The sequence below is a fragment of the Eriocheir sinensis genome, chromosome 25, assembly GCF_024679095.1.
Source record: "Eriocheir sinensis breed Jianghai 21 chromosome 25, ASM2467909v1, whole genome shotgun sequence".
In the NCBI taxonomy this organism is placed as follows: Eukaryota; Metazoa; Arthropoda; class Malacostraca; order Decapoda; family Varunidae; genus Eriocheir; species Eriocheir sinensis.
Window position 1 is genome coordinate 14,175,896 of NC_066533.1, and position 22,514 is coordinate 14,198,409.

General features: G+C 43.3%; 1 protein-coding gene across 4 annotated transcripts in view; it reads left to right on the plus strand.

The window, feature by feature from the left end:
• LOC127003436 (calcium/calmodulin-dependent protein kinase kinase 1-like) overlaps positions 1-22,514 on the plus strand; it is a 189,602-nt gene that overhangs the window by 152,622 nt on the left and 14,466 nt on the right. For all 4 annotated transcript variants that reach the window (XM_050870134.1, XM_050870136.1, XM_050870137.1 and 1 more), the window contains 2 exons: positions 17,061-17,114; positions 18,348-18,399. In XM_050870134.1, coding sequence (XP_050726091.1) covers positions 17,061-17,114; positions 18,348-18,399 — 106 coding nt within the window. The remainder of the gene's footprint in view (positions 1-17,060; positions 17,115-18,347; positions 18,400-22,514) is intronic.

Below are 22,514 nucleotides of genomic sequence, written 5' to 3' on the forward strand. Positions count from 1 at the left end.
AAAAAGGAGATGGAAAGCGGAGGAAACAAGGAGAGAGAAGGAGGAGGAAATAAACAAGCAAGAGAAGAGTGAAGAGGAGAGGAAGAGGAGAAATTGGAAGAAAAGGAGGAAATAAAGAGGAAAAAGGAGAGGGAAGGAGGAGGAAAAAGGGGAGGGAAAGCAGAGGAAACAAGGAGAGAAAAGGAGGAGGAAATGAACAAGCAAGAGAAGATTAAATAGAAGGAAATGAAGAGGAAAGGCGAGAGGGAAGGAGGAGGAAACGAGGAGAGGAAATGAGAGGAAAAAAGGAGAGGGAAGGAGAAAGAAGCTCCCTCCCTCCCCCTCCCGTTTTTTTCCTCTCTCCTTCCTTCTCCGTCTTCTGACCCTTCTTCCTTTCCTCCCCTTTCCTTTCTCTTTTCCTCCTCCTCCTCTTCTCTCCTCTCTCTTCCCTTCCTCTCCTTTCCCTCTCTTCCGTCTCTCTTTCCTCATCCTTCCCTCACGTATCCATCCCTCACTCCTCCTCCTCCTCCTCCTCCTCCTCCTCTTCCCCCCCTCCCCCCCCCCCCTTAAGCACAGGTGATGGTCCCGCTGGGTGCGTTTTATGGTTGTCAATTAGTTATTTTTTTTCTTTTTTTTTTATGTTCGCTTTTGTTGTCTGTTAGTTACATGTGTTGCCTTTGTGTTGTTGTTGTTGTTGTTGTTGGTGGTGGTGGTGGTGGTGTTTGTTCATTACCCTCGTTAATTGTTTGTATGTTTGTTTGTTTGTTTGTTTGTTTGTTTACCTCTCGTTATAGTCTTGGTGATTTGCAGTGATGTTTCTTCTTTCCCTTATCTTTTTTTTTCTAGTTATTAATGAGCTGTGATTTATTTTTATTTTTATTATCTGGTTTTTAGTGCTTGTTATTTTTTTCGCTGGTTTTCCTTTCTTTTCCCTTATTTTTCTGTTTATTTTCCCATTTTCTAGTATTTATGAGCTTTGGTGATTTTTTTTTCTCATCTATCCTAATATTTTTTGCGACTGTGATTTCTGTTCTTTTCGGGTTTTTTTATTCCTATTTTCTTATATTATTGAGTGAGCTTTGGTGATTTTTTTTGTCATTTTCCTCTCCTGTTTTCCTCTTTTCCTCTTTTTTTCTATTATTTTCTACATGAATTTCTCTGATTTCCTTTTTCTTCCTTTTCCTTCTATTTCCCATTTTCTAGTTTCTCTTTCTCTCCCTTTCTTCCTGTTTTCCTTTTATTTTTTTTATTTGGTTTCTCTTTCCCTTCCTTCTCTTTTATTTACTTTTATCCTTCTATTTTCTAGCTTCTCTTTCTCTTCCTTCTCTTTTATTTACTTTTATCTTTCTATTTTCTAGTTTCTCTTTCCCTTCCTTCTCTTTTATTTACTTTTATCTTTCTATTTTCTAGTTTCTCTTTCCCTTCCTTCTCTTTTATTTACTTATATCTTTCTATTTACTTGTTTCTCTTTCCCTTCCTTCTCTTTTATTTACTTTTATCTTCCTATTTTCTAGCTTCTCTTTCTCTTCCTTCTCTTTTATTTACTTTTATCTTTCTATTTTCTAGTTTCTCTTTCCCTTCCTTCTCTTTTATTTACTTTTATCTTTCTATTTTCTAGTTTCTCTTTCCCTTCCTTCTCTTTTATTTACTTTTATCTTTCTATTTACTTGTTTCTCTTTCCCTTCCTTCTCTTTTATTTACTTTCATCTTTCTATTTTCTAGTTTCTCTTTCCCTTCCTTCTCTTTTATTTACTTTCATCTTTCTATTTTCTAGTTTCTCTTTCCCTTCCTTCTCTTTTATTTACTTTTATCTTTCTATTTTCTAGTTTCTCTTTCCCTTCCTTCTCTTTTATTTACTTTCATCTTTCTATTTTCTAGTTTCTCTTTCCCTTCCTTCTCTTTTATTTACTTTTATCTTTCTATTTTCTAGTTTCTCTTTCCCTTCCTTCTCTTTTATTTACTTTCATCTTTCTATTTTCTAGTTTCTCTTTCCCTTCCTTCTCTTTTATTTACTTTTATCTTCCTATTTTCTAGTTTCTCTTTCCCTTCCTTCTCTTTTATTTACTTTTATCTTCCTATTTTCTAGTTTCTCTTTCCCTTCCTTCTCTTTTATTTACTTTTATCTTCCTATTTTCTAGTTTCTCTTTCCCTTCCTTCTCTTTTATTTACTTTTATCTTTCTATTTTCTAGTTTCTCTTTCCCTTCCTTCTCTTTTATTTACTTTTATCTTTCTATTTTCTAGTTTCTCTTTCCCTTCCTTCTCTTTTATTTACTTTTATCTTTCTATTTACTTGTTTCTCTTTCCCTTCCTTCTCTTTTATTTACTTTCATCTTTCTATTTTCTAGTTTCTCTTTCCCTTCCTTCTCTTTTATTTACTTTTATCTTTCTATTTTCTAGTTTCTCTTTCCCTTCCTTCTCTTTTATTTACTTTTATCTTTCTATTTTCTAGTTTCTCTTTCCCTTCCTTCTCTTTTATTTACTTTTATCTTCCTATTTTCTAGTTTCTCTTTCTCTTCCTTCTCTTTTATTTACTTTTATCTTCCTATTTTCTAGTTTCTCTTTCTCTTCCTTTCCTTTTCCTATCCTTATACTTTCCTACTTCTACATCTACCTCTATTTTCCTGCTTTTTTCCCTTTTCCTGGTTTCCTCACACATGTTTCAAGGTCACTGTCACGGTAGTCTGTCTGTCTGTCTGTCTGTATGTATGTATGTATGTATGTATGTATGTATGTATGTATGTATCTCTGTCTGTCTGTTACTGTGTCCTAAATATAACCTCCTCCCCCCACATACACGCCTGTTTTTGTCGTTGTTGTTTTTTTTCTATTTGTTGTTTTTTTCGTTCCCTTTCCTGGTGCTTACGAGTTCAAGGTCAAGGTCAAATTGTAATGTGCGTTTGAACTTTGTTGCGTAGAGAGATAAATGGTTCGGGTCTGTTGTTGTTGTTGTTGTTGTTGTTGTTGTTCTCTCTCTCTCTCTCTCTCTCTCTCTCTCTCTCTCTCTCTCTCTCTCTCTCTCTTCTGATTTGCTTCTTTTTTTATTTGTCTTTGAGTGTTAATATTTTGTTTTCCTTGTTTGTTTGTTTGTTTTTGTTTTTCGTCTGTGTTAGAGTGTTGAGCTTAACCTCGAAATCCGAAATAGTTTAATAGTGCATAATAATGGTCATGATAATAAGAAGAAATGTAAATAATAAGAACAGTCCTAACAATAACAAGAACAAGAACAAAAGCAAGACGAAGACAAAAAAGACGTAACAGAAGAAATAAAAGACAAAAAGACGAAAAAATAAGAGGAAGAAAATGAAGAACAAAAAAACAATAGCAAGAAGAACAAAGAGGATAATAATAAAAATAATAATAATAATAATAATAATAATAATAATAATAATAATAATAATAATAATAATAATAATAATAATAATAATAATAGTAATAACAGCTGTAAAGTCTAGGGCCCCTCGTGACCAGCAAGCAACGTCCTTTTACATAATTTCCACCGAGACCTTAACAAATACGTCTTGAAAAAAAGGAAAAGAAAAAAAAAAGTAAACTAGGCAAAATTTCACATGATTTACAGAAGGTTGGTGGAGGAAGAAGTCTCCCCCCTCCTCCCTCCTCCCTCCTCCCCCTTTTATCTCCTCCCCACTGACTCCTCTCCCCCATACTCCTTCCTTTTCCTTCCTCCCCAACACCCCCCTTCCCCTCCCCTCCCCTCCCTCCCCCTAACTCCTCTCTCCAAAACGCCTTCTCCCCCTTCCTTCCTTCCTCCCTCTCCCCTCCCATCTTCTCCCCATCCCCCCTCCCCTTCTCCTACTCCCCTTATCTCTCCCCTCCCCCTCCTGAACCATCTCCCTCAATACCCCTTCCTCCCCCCTTCCCTCTCCCCTTCCCCCTTCCACCCCTCTCCCCAATACCCCTTCCTCCCTCCCCACCGCCCTCTTCCCCTCCCCTTCCACCCCTCTCCCCAATACCCCTTCCTCCCTCCCCCCTCCTGACTCCTCTCCCCACATGCCCCTTCCTTTCCCTTCCCTTCCCTTCCCTTCCTAACCCCTCTCCCTCATACTCCCTTCCTCCCTCCCACGCCCGTCCCAAACCCCAACTCTCCCCAACACCCTTTTCCTCCCCCACCCCTCCCCCCTCCTTCCCCGCCCCCCCACCCCTCGGAGCGTGCAGGGCGTTCCATTAAAGACGTGGTCCCCGGCACACACACGACCACTTGCAGCAGGGCGAAGGTTTGCCTGCGAATTCCACGTTCATTAATTTTGAAAAACTCATCCTGGTGTACGAGCGAGCGAGTACCGGAGGAGGGGAAGGAAGGGGAGAGGAGAGGAGGAGAGGGTAAGAGGGATGGAGAAGAAAGAGAGAGATGAGGGGATAGGGAAGGGATGAGGAGGAAGGGGAAGGGGAAAAGGATGAAGGGAAGGAGAGAGATGAGGTGGAAGGGGAAGGGGAGGAGAGGAGGAGGGATAGAGGGTAAGAGGGATGGAGAAGAAAGAGAGAGATGGGGGGATAGGGAAGGAATGAGGAGGAAGGGGAAGGGGAAAAGGATGAAGGGAAGGAGAGGGATGAAGTGGAAGAGGGAAAGATGAAGAGATACTGGAGGAGAAGGAGAAATGGAAGGGAAGGGAGGAGGAAGAGGGTGAGGGAAAAAGGAGAATGAGGGGAAGGGAGGAGGGGGAGAGATGAGGAAATAGAAGAATAGGGAATAGAAATGGGAAATGAATAGAGAAATGAAGACAAGGAGAGAAGGACAACGAAGGAAGGGAAATAAAGAAGGAAGAAGAGGGAGATGAGGAGGAATTGAAAAAGTAAGAGGAAGGAGAGAGAGAGAGAGAGAGAGAGAGAGAGAGAGAGAGAGAGAGAGAGAGAGAGGTCATATATTAGAGAGCAAAAAACAGCAACCCACAATACTGCAAGAGCCTTTTTTTCTTCTTTGTTTTTATGCTCATTCCAAAGCGTCACTATTGTCGTAGCGAGGCCAAAAGATGCCGCGTCATAAAGCGAAGTTGTCCTCGTAATTAAGAAAACATATACCCCTCAGAGAGAGAGAGAGAGAGAGAGAGAGAGAGAGAGAGAGACCCACCTGTAATATACGTTCAAAAGGAGGTTCCCCGCAAGGTTAACACACGTAAGGAGACAAGGGAGGAGGGGGGAGGGGGGGGACCAGTAGCATCAACAGCATCCCTCGGGCTCTCTTGCTGATGATGATGATGTTGATGATGATGATGATGATGATGATGATCCTGTCTGGCATTGAGAGCGAGGAACTGCTTGTTTTAGGCTGTTATTGATCCCCGTGTGTGTGTGTGTGTGTGTGTGTGTGTGTGTGTGTGTGTGTGTCCTGAAAGCCCCCATCACCCCCATCGCAGTCCCCCTCCCTCCCCCCTCTCTCTCTCTCGCTCTCGCTTCCTCTCACTCACTCACTCACTCGCAAACTCTGAACCCTCGCCAGATTTTTTGCGCTAACTCTGACAAGCGAGGGAACGGGAAACAGACAACACTAACCGCCTATGCGTGACTCCCTCGGCCCTGCCCCGCTCCAAGTTGTGTTTTATTTTGTTGTTTTAAAGCGAGACGAGAGAACCAGCCACCCTCCCTTCTCGCCAGTCACCCACTCACTCAGTTTGTCACCCTTGCACTCAATCAGTCAACGCAGTCACTCAGACATCCAACTAGCTTCAAAGTCAGTCAGGTCAGTCAGTCAGCCAGCCAGTCAGTCCTTCATCCAGGCTTCAAGATACCAACTCAGTCACATATCCAGTCACCCAAACGTCTTGACAGCCATCCAATTAGCTTAAAAGTCAGTCAGAAGGTCAGTCAGCCATCCAGTCAGTTAATCACCCAGGCCTAAAGATACCAAATCCAGCCACTCAGCCACTCAACCATCCTGACAGCCACCCAAGTAGCTAGAAATTCAACCAGTCAGTCAGTCAGCCATCCAGTCAAGCATTAAATAGTGGAAATAATAGCATTGAAAGGGAAGTAATAGTAGACGTAATAGCGTTGATGAAGAGTACCGCGGCTTCTTCCTGCTCTCAAAGGCGCCACAGAGAAGCTAGAGGGAGAGCGTCGGGCCAGAGGGAACGGGAGGAGAGTAATACGATGCTCGGGAGAAAATAGTGTTTGTTTTCCCGACTCACCGCTAGGAGGCAGCACGTAGGAGGGAAGGAAGGGGGGAAGGAGGAAGAAAGAGGAGAGGAGGGAGGAAGGAGGGAGGAAAGAAGGTGGGAAGGAAGAAAGAAAGGGAGGAAGGGAGGATGAAAGGAAAAAAGAAAGGAAGGAAGGATGAAAGGAAGGAAGGAAGGAAGGAAGGAAGGAAGGATGAAAGGAAGGAAGGAAGTGTAGGAGGAAAGGAAGGAAGGAAATGACCACTCAAGTTAATAGAGGATGTTACTTTCTACTTTTACTTTGTTCTTTATTTTCTTCCTTTTTTTCTTTCTCTTACTTTCTTTTTCTAATCTTACTTTCTTTTTCTTTCTTTCTTTCTCTCTACTACTTGATTCCTACGTCACTTAAAGGCGCTTATCAGGAAGGTCATTGCGGCAGAGTTCAAATTAATTCAGAGCACCATAAAAAAAGATGATCTAAGGAAAACGGTTTTATCTTTCTTATATTGAAAGAGAGAGGGAGAGGGAGAGGGAGAGGAGAAGCAGGCTGGAAGGAGAGGAAATACAGATGCTGGGAGAGGGAGGGAGGGATGCTGGAAGAGAGGGAGAGAGGAGGGAGGGAGAGAGAGGAGGGAGGCCGCAGGAGAGGATTACAGAGATGCTGGGAGAGGGAGGGAGAGGGAGGGATGCTGGAGAGGGAGGAGGGAGAGGAGGGATGCTGGGAGAGGGAGGGAGAGAGAGAGAGGGATGCTGGAAGAGGGAGGGAAAGAGGGAGGGATGATGGGAGAGGAAGAGAGGGCGGGATGCTGGGAGAGGGAGGGAGGGAGAGAGGGAGGGATGCTGGGAGAGGGAGGGAGGGAGGGATGCTGGGAGAGGGAGGGAGGGAGGGAGGGATGCTGGGAGAGATTTGGAAGGGAGAGAAGGATGTTGGGAGAGGGAGAGAGAAGGATGCTGGGAGAGGGAGGGAGGGAGATAATAATAAGACTATGAGAATCTTAGGGAGAGTAAGGTGAGAGGTTCCTCCATTCTGCAACTTTCTCTCCCATTACCTCCTCCTCCTCCTCCTCCTCCTCCTCCTCCTCCTCCTCGTCCTCATTGTCATCATCACCATCTTGAGAGAGAGAGAGAGAGAGAGAGAGAGAGAGAGAGAGGAGTTACTTAAATGCAAATTCGGACCACAGAGTCTTCATGACCCACTCAAAGTGCTGCCTCTGAGCCTAATGAGAGAGAGAGAGAGAGAGAGAGAGAGAGAGAGAGAGAGAGAGAGAGAGAGAGAGAGAGCGGATAATAACTGTGTCTGAGAGTAAAAGAAGAAAATCGAAAGTACTCATTTTATCCTTGAATTTGACAGATAGACAGACAGACAGAGAGACAGACAGTTTAATTAACCACATTACGCATCAAAAAACACCCCCACCACCTCCACCACCACCTCCACCACCTGTAACTCTGTAATGCCACTCGCTAATTCAGTTTAACGTCCACCTCTCACGGGCAGGTGCGTCCAATTTATTATTTAATCAAGATCTGGGCAGGTGGAAGGAGGGGGAGGGGGAGAGAAGGGGGAGGAAGAGAGAGAGGCTGTGCTTTTGCCTGTAGGGGTGGGGGGGTTGTGTGTGTGTGTGTGTGTGTGTGTGTGTGTGTGTGTGTGTGTGTGTGTGTGTGTGTGTGTGTGACATTTTATCGCCTTCATAACTCTCATTTTTAACCGTTTTCATATAGTTGACATTCATGTTTTAATAGATCCGTGAACTTATCTATTTATCTATCTGTATGTCTGTCTATCTATCTATCTATCTATCTATCTATCTAATGTGTTTTCTATCCAAGTGTCTGTCTGTTCTCCACCTGTCTATTTTTGTTTTTTGTTTGTTTATTTGTTTGTTTGTCGTCCCACTTACCTGTCTGTGTCTGTCTTTCTGTCTACCACACCTCTTTTTTTGTGCTTTATTGTTGCCTGTTTGTCTGTCTTTCTGTCTGTATCTCTATCTATCTATCTGTCTATCTTTAACTATCCATCTTTCCGTGTGTCCTATCCAAGCGCCTGTCTGTTCACCTGTCTCTTTATGTTTTCCCATTTACCTGTCTGTCTGTCTCTCTCTCTTTAGATCTGTCTGCCTATCTGTCTCTGTCTTGGTCTGTCTGTCTTTATCTGTGTCTGTCTCTGTCTCTCTCTCTTGGTCTGTCTGTCTCTCTGTCCGTCTGTCTGTCTGTCACCTGAGTAGCATCACCTGTACACCAACACGAGGCCACATTTAATTACCTATACGTACCTTGATCCCCTAAAAGACCTCGATTAAACGAAAGGGATTTGCCGGATGGAATGTAGAATTGAGGGCGACAGAGAGGAGGAGGAGGAGGAGATAAGGAAAGATGAGGGATGTGAGATAGAGAGAGAGGAGAGAGAGACAGGCACAGAGGAGGAAAGAAAAGAGAAGAGGAGGAGGAAGAGATGGAGGATGAGGAGAAGGAGGAGACGGAGATAAAAGGACAAGGAAAGATAGGGAGAGAAAGGGAGGTGGGTACAGACGAGCAAAAAAAAAAAAAAGAAGAGGAGGTGGAGATGGAGGAAGAGGAGGAGGAAGGACAGAGGCAAATGAGGAATTCCACTTCTCATCCACTCTTTTCCACTTCCCTTACTAACCTCTCCTCCTCCTCCTCCTCCTCCACCAGCTTTTCCTCATCTTCCTCCAATATCGTCTCCACCTCCTTCCAATCTCCACTTTTATGCCACTAAATTTCTCTCTCTCGCAAAATTTCTCTCGCATTCCCGATAGCAAGAATTCTTTGGTCGCCTTTTTTATTTACTTTTTTTTTTGCTTTATTTATTTTTATTTTTTGGGTCACACTTATCGGTATGCTACATAAAGTTTTTTTTTTTTTTTGGGGGGGGGCTATTGTGTTTCTTAGATATGTAGTTTTTATCTTTTTTTTGTATTCTTAGTTGTTGTTGTTGTTTTTTGGATAACAAGAGATGACGTGCCTTTTTCTGTCTCTTTCTGTCTCTATTTCTCTCTCTCCTCGTTCATTTTCCTTTTTATTTTCATTTTTATTTTATCCATTAAATAAAATATGAATGTTCGTGGTGGGAGTGGGATCTATCTATTTATCTATCTATTTATCTATCTATCTATCTACCTGTCTATCTATTCCTTATTTTTTTCTTTCTTTTATCCCTACATTAATATAAAAAACAAATTCTCGTGTTCGAAGTAAGAAGAACCTTTTTTTAAGACGTTCAATTTTACCTCTTTAAGAAAAAATTATATACTCTTCTTCTCTCCTCTCTCTCTAAGTAAACCTATATATATATATATATATATGTTTGCCTTTCAACTGTCTATCTATCTATCTATCTATCTATCTTTATCTATCTTGTGTTTTGTATTCAAGCGACTCTCTGTTCTGTACCTGTCTTATTCTTGTTTGTTAGTGTGTTTGCTCTCCCACTTATCTGTCAGTCTGTCTGTTTGTCTGTCCGTCCCTGCTGGCGCCGCATCTTCAGAGGACAGACAGCGCGTGGGAGGTTGTGGGTGTAGGTAGACTCGTTCATACCCCGCTGAGGACACACAAAGCTCTCCCCCCACCCACCCACCCCCACCCCTCCACGCCCACACATAGACCTGTTGCCCTTCAGTACTTGCCTTCTCCCCTTCTCCTTTTCCTTCCTTTATCCTTGTCTTCCCTTCCCTTATTCTTGTATTTCCTCTCCCTTGTTCTCCGTTCTCTTGGTCATGTTTTCCCATTTTCCTGTTTTTTCTTTCCCTCCCTCTTTCGTTCCATACACCCTTGCTCTTTTTTTTCCCTTTCTTGTTTTTCTTTTTCCTCCCCTTCTTCTTTTCTTCCCATATTCCTGTTATTCCTTTCCTTTTCTCTTGTTTTCCCATTTTCTTGTTGTTTTTCTTTCCCTTCCTCTTTCGTTCCATATCCTTGCATTTTCTTTACTCTTTTTTTTTCATTTTTTGTTTTGTTTTCTTTTCCTTCCTTTTCTCTTCCCAATATTCTTAATTTTCCTTTCTCTTTCCTCCCATTTTCTTGTTCTTCCTTAACCCTTCTTCTCTTCCTATGTCCTGATTCTTCCTTCCCTGCTTCTTCCCTTCTCTTCTTCCCCATATTCTTGTTCTTCCTTAACCCTTCTTCTTTTCGTATTTCCTTCTTCTTCCTTCTCTCCTCTTCCCTTCTCTTTTCCCCTAGCTCTTCTTCCACTCCTCTCTTCTATACTCTCATCCTCTGATCCCCTTTGCCTTCTTCTCCCACACATTCTCTCCTTCTTTACTTCCCATCCTCTTAACCTCTCCCTTTCTCGTCTCCTCCCACGCCTTCCCATCCTCTCCTCTGACACGGCAGCAGCGGGGGGTCGTCATCTCCATCTGCCGAGGTGTGTGTGTGTCCCGTGCCTTACTTTTCCTCTCTATCTCGTTCTCTCGTGACGGGTAATTCCAGCACGATGACAGCGCGGCAGTATAAGCACATCAACCAGACAGTCCTGCTGGGTGAGAGCTTTTATGTGTCTATAGAGCAGGAAAAATGAGACAGATAGCGAGGAAAGGGACGTGGCAGGCGGGAAGTGGTCAGCTGAGGAAAGGGAGTTGACGTTTTGCCTGTCTGACTATATGAGTGGAAGAACATAACCCTGACAGTCCCCTGATGTGTGAGAGCGTCCATACGTCCATAGAGCAGAAAAGAGGAGGCAGAAAGCGGAAAACGGTGACACGGCAGGCAGGAGGTGATCGTACGAGGAGAGAAAGTCGATGGTTTGGTCAGTTGAAGATAGGAAGTCAACGGTTTGTCAGTATGAGGTTATGTATAGATATGGAAACTTAACATGCCTAGGGTTTTTTAGGGCAGTAGAAGGGAGAGAAAGGGAGCAGGAAGGAAGAGAACAGCAGAAGACAGAGTAGGCCGTTGACATTCTACCAGACAGTCCAGAAACGATGCAAAAGAGTCCAGCAGGCGCCTTAAGTCCGAATTGGGTGTGTTAGAGACTAGACAGGAAGCAGGAAGGAAGGGCAAGGCAGGAACTAGTGATATAAGCCATTGACATCCTCCCAGACAGTCAGAATATGATGTAAAAAGGTCAGTAGGCGCCTCAAGTCCGAACTGCATGTGTAAGAAAGACTAGATAAAGCTGGAAAGAAGTAATATTAAGCGTTTTTATTCCTCCATATCTTCCTTCCTTCTTCCCTCTTCTCAAACCCTTCCTTCTCTTCCCAACTTTCTCTTGAAGGATCAGGGCTAGCGGGCTTTTTTTTTTTTTTTTTTTTTTTTGTGTGTGTGTGTGTGTGTGTCTTAACCAGTAGATGCCTTTTAGTCCAAATTATGTGAAAGAGAAACTAGACAAACCAATAAATAACTACATCCTACCAAACAGTCAAAACGTGATAGGAAAAAGTCCACCAACCTCTCAAGTCCAAACTATATGCGTGTGTGAAGGACGAGGCAGGGTGTGTAGTGCAGTCCAGACCCCCGCAGTGTACCCTCGTATATTGTTTGTCTGGACCCGAGGCCGCAGCACCACCAGGCAATCGTCATCCCTGTGGCTCGGCGCTATTCACTGTTATTGGTTAAGGCTTGGTTGAGTTGGTTCTCTGGTGGGTCGCTGGGCTATGTATAGGGAAGACGTGCTCGCTGGCTGGCTGGGGTATCTTGCTCTCTTCCACCTCTTCCTCCCCTTCTCTTCCTCCCCTCTCCTTTCCATTCTATCCTCTTCACAATTCACCATTTATGTTTTTCCTCCATCTCTCCTTTCCTTCTCTTTGCTTTCTCTCGTTTTCGTTCCTTCATAATTCTCCATCTCCTCCTTTCCTCCTCCTTTCCTTTCCTTTTCTTTCCTTCCTTCCTTCTTCTCCGTCTCCTACTTCTGCTTTCCTCTCCCCCCTTTCCCTTTCTCTCGTCTTTCATTCCTTCTCTCACTTATCCCTTCCTTCCTCTGTCTTCTTTCGTGGTATTTCTCTTCTCTCTTCTTTCCCTTCCCTGTCATTCCATCTCTCCTTTAGTATTCTCCTCTCTACTTCATCTCCTCTGTTTTCCTTCCTTCCCCTTTCATCGCTTTTTTTCTCCTTCCATCTCTTATTTTCTTTCCTTCCCTCTCCTTCCTCTCCTCTCCTTTTCATCCCTCTCCTTCCTCTCTTTTCCTTTCCTTCCTCTTCTTTCCTTTTCATCCCTCTCTTCACTCACTCCATTGCCCTCCCTTCTCCTACCTCTCTCTCTGTGACTGCAGGTAACACACACACACACACACACACACACACACACACACACACACACACACACACACACACACACACGTTTCCATAAGCCTTTCCTCGGATTCTCTCTCTGGTCGGCGCCGCGGCAAACCAGGGAGTTCAAAACACGCTGAGCCACAAAAACACGCGTCGAGAACCGTGTTGAATCCCTCTTAGCGGCCCCTGATGATGCTCTGACGCGAAAAGACAAAAAAAAAAATCGTCCACCTGGAAAAGTTACCTGTGGCTACGTGAGTGATGAAGAGAAACACCTGTACGAGACACACCTGGTTAACACACACACGTACACACACACACACAGGGAGGTGGAGGAAGGCCATTTTTAAGACATTTTCTGAGTTGAATTCGTGAACTAGACCACCATTGAACCTTAAGACCTTTCTTTCAGACCTTCTTTCCTTTCCTCTCCCTCTCTCTCTCTCGTTCGTCTCTCTTTCCACCTCTTCTTTCCCTTCCTCTTCTTTTCTCCTGCTCTATTCTTGCATCTATTTAGCCCTTCCTTCCTTTCCTCTCTCTCTCTCTTTCCCTATCTTTCACTCGTTTCTCCTTCCACCTCATCTCTCCCTTCTCTCTCCTATCTTTTCTCTCTTCTACTTCCTTTTCTCTCTCTCTACCCTCTCATCCATTTCTCTGTTATCCTTTCTTCTCTCCGTCTCTCATTTTCTCTCTTCTCCGCTTTCTCTCTTTTTTCTCCGTTTCTTCTCTTCTCCGTCTCTCCTTTTCTTTTCCTCCGTCTCCCTTCAACTACCTCTCCTCTTCTCCTCCCCTCTGATCCCCCTCTTTTTGCTCCTTTCTCCTCCGCTTGAAAAACATTTAGTGGCTGGAAATGTTTGGGGCGAATAGAAACCTTTTTTTATGGAGATGTTTAGTGGGTGGAAACGTTCGGTGGCTGGCAACGTTTGGGCGGATGGAAACGTTGGAAAGGAATCGTTTGGCTGGAGATGATTATTGTTTTGGTTACACTGGCGAGAAAGACGAGGTTACAACGACATTCCCCGAGGCCTGGAAACCTTCACCCACGCCCCAGCAGGAATATATGGATGAAGAGTTGACAAGTAAATTCAGACTGCACCAAATTTTTCTTCACCAACGTTGTAGTGCGAGAATGGAATAAGCTCTCACCTTCAGTGGTCCAGTGTAACACGATTGACTCCTTCAAAAACAAGCTCGACCGTCACTTCCTTGAACTTAATATTAACTAGAGTTGAAATGCAACGTTTTGGAGCCATCTAATTAATGTAGAATCACTTAGGTTTAAGGACAGACCACCTAGTCTGGACCATGGGGTCTGTGTGGTCTGATTTTCTATGTAAATCTATGTAAATCTCTCCAGTATATTCCTCTGAAGATTAATGACAGCTCCTGACTCTCCTCCTCTTCTTCTTCTTTTTCTTCTACTCCCTCCTCCTCTCCCTCTCTCTGTGTCTTCCTAACTCCCATCCCTCATCTTTCCTTGTCCTTTTCCTCCTCCTCCTCCTCCTCCTCCTCCATTGTTCCTCTTCCTCCTCCTCCTCCTCCCCCTCCATTGTTCCTCTTCCTCCTCCTCCTCCTCCTCCCGCCAGTTGGCTCACCTCCTCACCTCCACCAAGGCCTCCAACCTCCTTATCTTCACTCCATTGTAACCTTTCCTCCCCCTCACCTCCCCCCTCCTCCCCGTCACCCAGCTATCGGGGGGGAGGGGGGGGAGGGAAGGCAAATACTGCGAGCGGGGACAAAGAACGCAGCGCCGCGGCTAAGGTCAGAGGTCACGGGCCAAACGGGAGCAGCGCGTCCGGGGAAATTAAGCCGTGAGTGAGTTACAATGCTAATATTAACATCTCGTCCGCCTGCATTTTTTAGGAAGGGGAAGCTCGGGTTACATAGAGGAGGAGGGGGGGATGGTGGGAAGGGACGGGGAATGCATGGGGAGGAGGGAGAAGGGAAAGAGCAGGGAATGGGGGGGGAAAGAAGAGAATGGGGAAGGAGAGACGCGAAAGAGGAGGGAATAGGAAGGAGGGGAGAAGGGAAAGAAAGGAAGGGCAGTGAATGGAGAGAAAGGAAAGGACGGGAAATGGGAGGAAGGGGAAAAAGAAAGTTAAGGGAGAAGGAATGTCAGGAAGAGGGGAAAAGGGAGAGGGGGTTAGGGGGATGGAGGACAAGGGGATGAAGGACTGGGGAAAGAGGGAAGGGAAGGAAAGGGAAGGTATGGGTAAGGAATGGAGGTTTTACACACACAGGGGAAGGGGGTTAAAGGGATGGGAGGGGAAGGAAGGGAGGAAAGGGGAAGAAAAGGGAGGATTCAGGGGTTATGCACACACAGAGGGGGGTTATGGGAGGGGGGGAGGGGAAGGAAGGGAGGAAAGGGGAAGAAAAGGGAGGATTCAGGGGTTATGCACACACAGAGGGGGGTTATGGGAGGGGGGGAGGGGGCAGAGGGGGGTAAGGGGGTGTTGGGTGTTACGGCAGAGGTTTTCAGAGTAATGAATTCTGCGCCTCTTCCGGCAGACAAGGATATTATAGTTCCTTCCGGCCCCTCCCTTCCTCTCTCTCTCTCCCCCTCTCTCTTCCTCACTTCCTTTCCTCCATTCTACATCTCTGCCTTCCTGTCTGTTCTCTTCTCTTCCTTCCTCTTTTTCTCTTCCATTCTACCTTTTTTCTTCTTTTCCAGTTTTCCTATCTTCCTCTCCCTCTCTCTCTTCCTTTCCTCCATTCTACATCTCTGCCTTCCTGTCTGTTCTCCCTTCCTTCCTCTTTTTTTCTCTTCCATTCTACCTTTCTCTTTTCTTCTTTTCCTATCTTCCTCTCCCTCCCTCTCTTCCTTTTCTTCTTTTCTACATTTACATTCTCCTCTCTTCCTTACTCTGTCTTCCTGTCTGTTCTCTGTTCCTTCCTCTTTTTCTCTTCCTTTCTACCTTTTTTCTTTTCTTCTTTTCCAGTTTTCCTGTCTTCCTCTCCCTCCCTCTCTTCCTTTTCTTCTTTTCTACATTTATATTCTCCTCTCTTCCTTACTCTCTGTCTTCCTGTCTGTTCTCTTCTCTTCCTTCCTCTTTTTCTCTTCCTTTCTGCCTTTCTATTTTCTTCTCTTTCTTGCTCTCTTTCTTCCTCTCTTCCTTCCTCTCTTCTTTTTCTTCTTTTCTACGTTTATATTCTCCTCTCTTCCTTACTCTGTCTTCCTGTCTGTTCTCTTCTCTTCCTTCCTCATTTTCTCTTCCTTTCTACCTTTCTACCTTTCTATTTTCTTCTCTTTCTTGCTCTCTTTCTTCCTCTCTTCCTTCCTCTATTCCATTCTTACTCTCTCTCTTTCTGTTCTTATTTCTTCCTTCACTTCCCTGTTCTTTCCTACCCCTCTTCCTTCCTTTCTTCCTCTTTGCTTCTTTTTTTTCTTCTTTTCTCCTTTCTTCCTCTTATATTACTAACTCTCCCTCCCAATCATGACCTTTGTACCCCTTCCCTCATACCCTCACCCAGCCCCTCCCTTTTCTTCCCCTCGTCTTCCCTCCCTTTCATGACCTGTGTACCCCTTCCCTCACACCCTCACCCAGCCCTTCCCTTTTCTTCCCCTCGTCTTCCGTCCCTTTCATGACCTTTGTACCCCTTCCCTCACACCCTCACCCAGCCCTTCCCTTTTCTTCCCCTCCTCTTCCCTCCCTTTCATGACCTGTGTACCCCTTCCTTCATACCCTCACCCAGCCCTTCCCTTTTCTTCCCCTCCTCTTCCGTCCCTTTCATGACCTGTGTACCCCTTCCCTCATACCCTCACCCAGCCCTTCCCTTTTCTTCCCCTCCTCTTCCTCCCCTTTTCGACCACCATCACCATCATCCCTCTCTCTCTCCCTCTCTTCCCCCCCAAAAAAAAATACCCCCCCCCTCCACACACACACACACACACACACACACACACACACACACACACACACACGAGGTCAAATCACAGTCTAATAACGATATGGAACCCCTGAGGTCAGAAAGAATGTAGGAGTCAGTTATTACCCTGCATAATGGGGGGGGAAATGGGGCTGTTGTTTTTGTTGTTCTTGTTGTTGTTTGCAGTGAAGGAAGAAGTTCAAGGTCAAAACCAAAAAAAGATAAAGGAAGACTATTTGGTCATATTCTTCACCCTGCTCCCTCCCTTTTAGAACCATTTTTACTTTTTTTTTTTTACTTGTGTGTGTGTGTGTGTGTGTGTGTGTGTGTGTGTGTGTGTGTGTGTGTGTGTGTGTGTGTGTGTTCTTACCTGTAATTGTACATTTTTAGGAACAGTTTAATTAAGGTTCATTTATTTTCATCTTATTCTAAACCAATTTTATCGCTACTGTCTGTAAATTAATATGAATGAGAGAGAGAGAGAGAGAGAGAGAGAGAGAGAGAGAGAGAGAGAGAGAGAGAGAGAGAGAGAGAGAGAGAGAGAGAGAGAGAGAGTGTACCTGTTAAAAAAAGAAAAAAAAAAAACATTAAAAAAAAAAACAGGAAACAATTATCTTAAAAGCAAACAGAGCAATAACGCTGAAAGGAGTAAAATGTGGAAGTGCGCAAAGGAAACAGTAACACTAAAAATAATAATAATAATAATAATAATAATAATAATAATAATAATAATAATAATGATGAGGTGAGGATGATGATGATGATGATAATAATAATAATAATAATAATAATAATAATAATAATAATAATAATAATAATAATAATAACAATAACAATAATAATAACAATAATAATAATAATGACTTTTTTCCTTCATTCCAGGGCTCGTACGGCATCGTGAAGCTTGCCTACAACACCGAGGAGGACGTGCACTATGTGGGTACCCGACTTACTAGCTTTCCTTCATCAGTAGCTCAGCCAAAAATAACTCGATAACTGTAAGATAACTAGATAACTAAAATAACTGAGACACACACTTCCTTCATCAGTAGTGGAATAGATGATAACTGGATACCCAAAATAATATGACCAGATAACTATGATAAATATATGATCCAATAATTACATCTAATAATTAAATGACTTTATACATAACGAAATAATATAAATGATTATGTCCGAAAGGCGATAACTATATATAACAAAATAATATAACTAGGTACCTAAAACAACTAAATTCTATAATATCTACATCTAATAATTAAATGACTGTAACAAAATAATATAAATGAATAACTATAGTATCTGAATAACTACTTACTATAATAACTATATACAATTAAACAATATAATTAAGTGTGAATTTAGATTGAATAACTCTTTAAGGAAATAGTATAAGCTAATAACTACAATAACTCAATAACTATACTAATATACCAACAAAATAATTAAATAACAGAACTAGGTGTAAATTTACTCTCATAACTATACAATTAAACAATATAAATAAGCATGAATTTAGATTGAATAACTCTTTAAGGAAATAATATAAGCTAATAACTACAATAACTCAATAACTATACTAATATACCAACAAAATAATTAAATAACAGATCTAAGTGTAAATTTCCGTTGAGCAATACATCTCGAATCCCAAGGCAGGAGCAATATATATCCAGACTCATTAATTCAGGTTTGATAATGAGTTTAGTTCAGGCCGTTGCGGGAAGTGAGGTGCTCAGACTTTTGTAATCGGAATCATTGTCGGTTTGATGCTTTTAAGGTAATGGATTGTGTTTATTAGTGGGGCGTGTAGCTACCAAGGACATTTATTTATAGATGTCCATTACTGTTATTAGTGGACGCCCGAGTTTATTTTAGCGTTTAATTACTTGATTCATTGTTTTTGTTATTACTGTTCTCATTATTATTTTTATTGTTACTATTATTACTATCATTACTACTACTTCTACTACTATTACTACCACTACTACTATCCATTAAGAACTATTAAGTGTATATCTGGCACTATTTATATATTTCTTTATTTAATTTATTGTTACTATCATTATTTTCATCATTATTACTCATTACTATTATTATTGCTATTTTTACTACTACTACTACTACTACTACTACTACTACTACTACTACTACTACTTTCCCCAGGCCATGAAAATCCTATCAAAGAAGAAGCTGATGAAGAAACACGGTTGCTTCGGTAAGTCACTCCTTCCCTCCTCCTCCTCCTCCTCCTCCTCCTCCTTCTTCTTCCTTCCTCCCGCTGGCCCGCTGTGGCTCCTGTGTGCCTCCTGCCTCACCTCCACCCGCTGTGCCCTCTAGCGACCACCTCTGGCATGGCATTGCTCTTGACGTGTGTGTGTGTGCGTGTGTGTGTGTGTGTGTGTGTGTGTAGCAGTGTCAGGTAATGATCATAGGCCTTAGACTAATTAAACTCAGCCATTTACTTGGATTCTTTTTATATAGGCATTGAAGTTGAAGATTCACAAGCACCTCTGCCCTTAAACCTGTAAAAGGGAAAGAAATTAAAGTTGGGGGCTAACACAAATGCATAGAACTATAGCCTTTGAGCTGCTTCCATTAAACCCTTGACTGCGGATTTCCTACAAGAAGACATCACCAAGCGACAGGAATGGAGCAAAAAGTGGCTGCTACAGTTCAGTGAAGAAAAATGTAAAGCCCTGAACCTTGGGAAGGGAAATCCAGCACACCAATACTACATGGGAAACACTCCATTATCCACCACAGAGTCAGAGAAAGACCTGGGACTATATGTTACCAGGCTACCAGTGAAAGCCAAATCCATGCCAATCACAGCGGACGGGTTAAAGCAAAAAAAGGGTGTGTGTTGCCTCGATGCTCATCTCTGTCTAGCCATGACCTTGTGGTGGCTAGAACTTCTTGCCCCAGAGCACAGGGTAAGTGTGGCACATCCAGGTTACCACAGTTTACCTTCCTCAGGTGTCCCAAGGTAGTTTATCAAGGAACCTAGAGGGAAAATAAACAAGTGGGCTGAGATCAAACCCAGACCCGTGGATTCATAACTATGGCGCTGTGAAGTAACTAAGTGTGTGTTGTGAGGTATAAAAGTGTAGAGAAGTACCGAGGAGGACCTAAGAAGCAATACAAAGCGGAACACCTCAAAAGAAGAAGAATGTTAACCACAGTACTGCAGAGACACTGTCATATGAAAGCCTTCTAACTGATAACCCAAGTAAATGGCTGCAAGTTTTGATAAATCTGTCTCCAAAATAGTGTTGTCAAGTCAGGTGATTGATAACATTAGGTGTCAAAATTGTTTTCTTCTTATGAAAAGACTAGAGTTTTAAATGAGACAGCAATATGGCCTTTTTGGTATGCATTCACTACTTAGCTACATGTTGCCGGCCCAGCAGTGCTTCTAGAGCTGTAGAGTTGTTCAGTCATGCATCAGCGCAGAGCCGAGAGGTTAGAGGTTGGCCTTACTGAGGAGATGAGCTTACTGGAGGTGTTGTGAGTGCATGAGTACCTTCCCTTCCCCTCGCTGCAAAGAGCCATGCTGGTGAGGGTGTGTACATGGCTTAATTGTGTCCTGTTCCCACACCCAACACTCCACACACCTACTGAGGACTGCCTCTGCCCTCCACCACCACCTGCTGCAGACATTTTACTTCATGCAGTTCTCCTGCCCCACTCTGCTGCCTGACCGTCCCACCACATTCTGTGTCCACTGCTTCCCTGTCTGGGGAGACTAAAGTCATGAAATAGTGACTCTTCATTTGCTCTTACATACATCACAGATTAAGCTTTAAAAACTATACAATTAATTTTCAAGGACAGAAATCTTGTTACTAATCAATATTTTCTTAGCATCATGTTTTTTTCTGCATATTTCTCTCCTGTATCCATTTTTTAGCTTTACTTCAACATTTGTGCCTGTTGGTCATGCAACTCGGGGGAATGAATCTTAACTTACAAATATTTTTTATTTTTCTCATAAATTCTCTTTCTCATTTCTACTAGCAGGCATGTCACTAGCGGGACTATGGCATCAGTGACCATGAGTAGTGTACTGCATTTCTGGGCTGCAAATATTTACATATTTTTAGTGAAAGTTGAGATTTACTGACACTTGATTGCATTTTTCTTTTTATGTAGAATTTTGCAGAGCACAAATGGAACATTGAGATTTACACATTTTAAAAAGAATTAGATTTAAGATTCATTAATTCTTTGGACACAAAAAACTTCTGTAAGAGTAATGGCAATATTATATGATTTTCACAGTAGGTGGATTCATTGATGAATCATTGTACTTGGCATGAGTTCAGATGTCCACATGAATATTCATTTTGTGCACTCCACTTAATCATGGTGATCAGCAGTATGTGCCGGGAGAAGTATCTAAGTTCAAATCAAATAACCTTCTTGAACACTTGATGAACTGCTAACCCTTCAGTGAGCCACCATTGTTAGGCATGTCATTCACACTGATCACGGTTTCCTGTGTATGTGTGGGCTGAGCCTCTCACTCCCTCCCTGAACCAGTGAGTCAGGGCACAGAATATCATGTCTCTGCCACACTCATCCCACCCAGGAGAACACACCAACGTAGCCAGACTGTCGCACTCACTCTCTTATGTTTGGCGATTTCCGACCCCAATACTGTCTCCTGCACCCCAGTAACTAGGTTCATTTATAGTTATCATTGGAAGGGTTAATTATTGGTGTTCTTTTGCAATAGTTGTGGGGCAGAAACCGGAAAATACGATGCTTTGAGTACGATGATCTGGCAACAGTGGGACATACACACAGGCTCCACTCTAACACTCCAAGGCCAACAGACACCAAAGCCATCTCATCATTTTCAAACTCCAGTGAACATAAAATTTTCAACCACAATAAAAGCATGTTTAACCCGGTAGCAGCGGGGATCATGTTTCTTAATGGTCCCTCTAAGCGAGAAAAATGAAAAAAAAATCATCACTCACACAAACCATTTCATAATATATATCAAACCATTTGTGATCAGTTTATGTATCATCTATTTTGGGGGGTTTAAATCATGGCACAAATTTGGCCTGTTGCTGCTACACAGTAAAGACACAAATTTGGCCCATCGCTGCTACACGGAAAAGCCACAAATTTGGCCCATCGCTGCTACACGGTAAAGACACAAATTTGGCCCATCGCTGCTACACGGTAAAGACACAAATTTGGCCCATCGCTGCTACACGGTAAAGACACAAATTTGGCCCATCACTGCTACACGGTAAAGACACAAATTTGGCCCATCGCTGCTACACGGAAAAGCCACAAATTTGGCCCATCGCTGCTACATGGTAAGGCCACAAATTTGGCCCATCGCTGCTACACGGTAAAGTCACAAATTTGGCCCATCACTGCTACACGGTAAAGCCACAAATTTGGCCCGTCGCTGCTACACGGTAAAGACACAAATTTGGCCCATCACTGCTACACGGTAAAGACACAAATTTGGCCCATCGCTGCTACACGGTAAAGCCACAAATTTGGCCCATCGCTGCTACACGGTAAAGCCACAAATTTGGCCCATCGCTGCTACACGGTAAAGACACAAATTTGGCCCATCGCTGCTACATGGTAAGGCCACAAATTTGGCCCGTCGCTGCTACACGGTAAAGTCACAAATTTGCCCCATCACTGCTACACGGTAAAGCCACAAATTTGGCCCGTCGCTGCTACACGGTAAAGCCACAAATTTGCCCCATCACTGCTACACGGTAAAGCCACAAATTTGGCCCGTCGCTGCTACACGGTAAAGCCACAAATTTGCCCCATCACTGTTACATCGGTAAAGCCACAAATTTGGCCCGTCGTTGCTACACGGTAAAGCCACAAATTTGGCCCGTCGTTGCTACACGGTAAAGCCACAAATTTGGCCCCGTTCTTCTACACGGTAAAGCCACAAATTTGGCCTGTCACTGCTACACGGTAAAGCCACAAATTTGGCCCGTCGCTGCTACACGGTAAAGCCACAAATTTGGCCCGTCGCTGCTACACGGTAAAGCCACAAATTTGGCCCGTCACTGCTACACGGTAAAGCCACAAATTTGGCCCGTCACTGCTACACGGTAAAGCCACAAATTTGGCCCGTCGCTGCTACACGGTAAAGCCACAAATTTGCCCCATCACTGCTACACGGTAAAGCCACAAATTTGGCCCGTCACTGCTACACGGTAAAGCCACAAATTTGCCCCATCACTGCTACACGGTAAAGCCACAAATTTGGCCCGTCGCTGCTACACGGTAAAGCCACAAATTTGGCCCATCGCTGCTACACGGTAAAGCCACAAA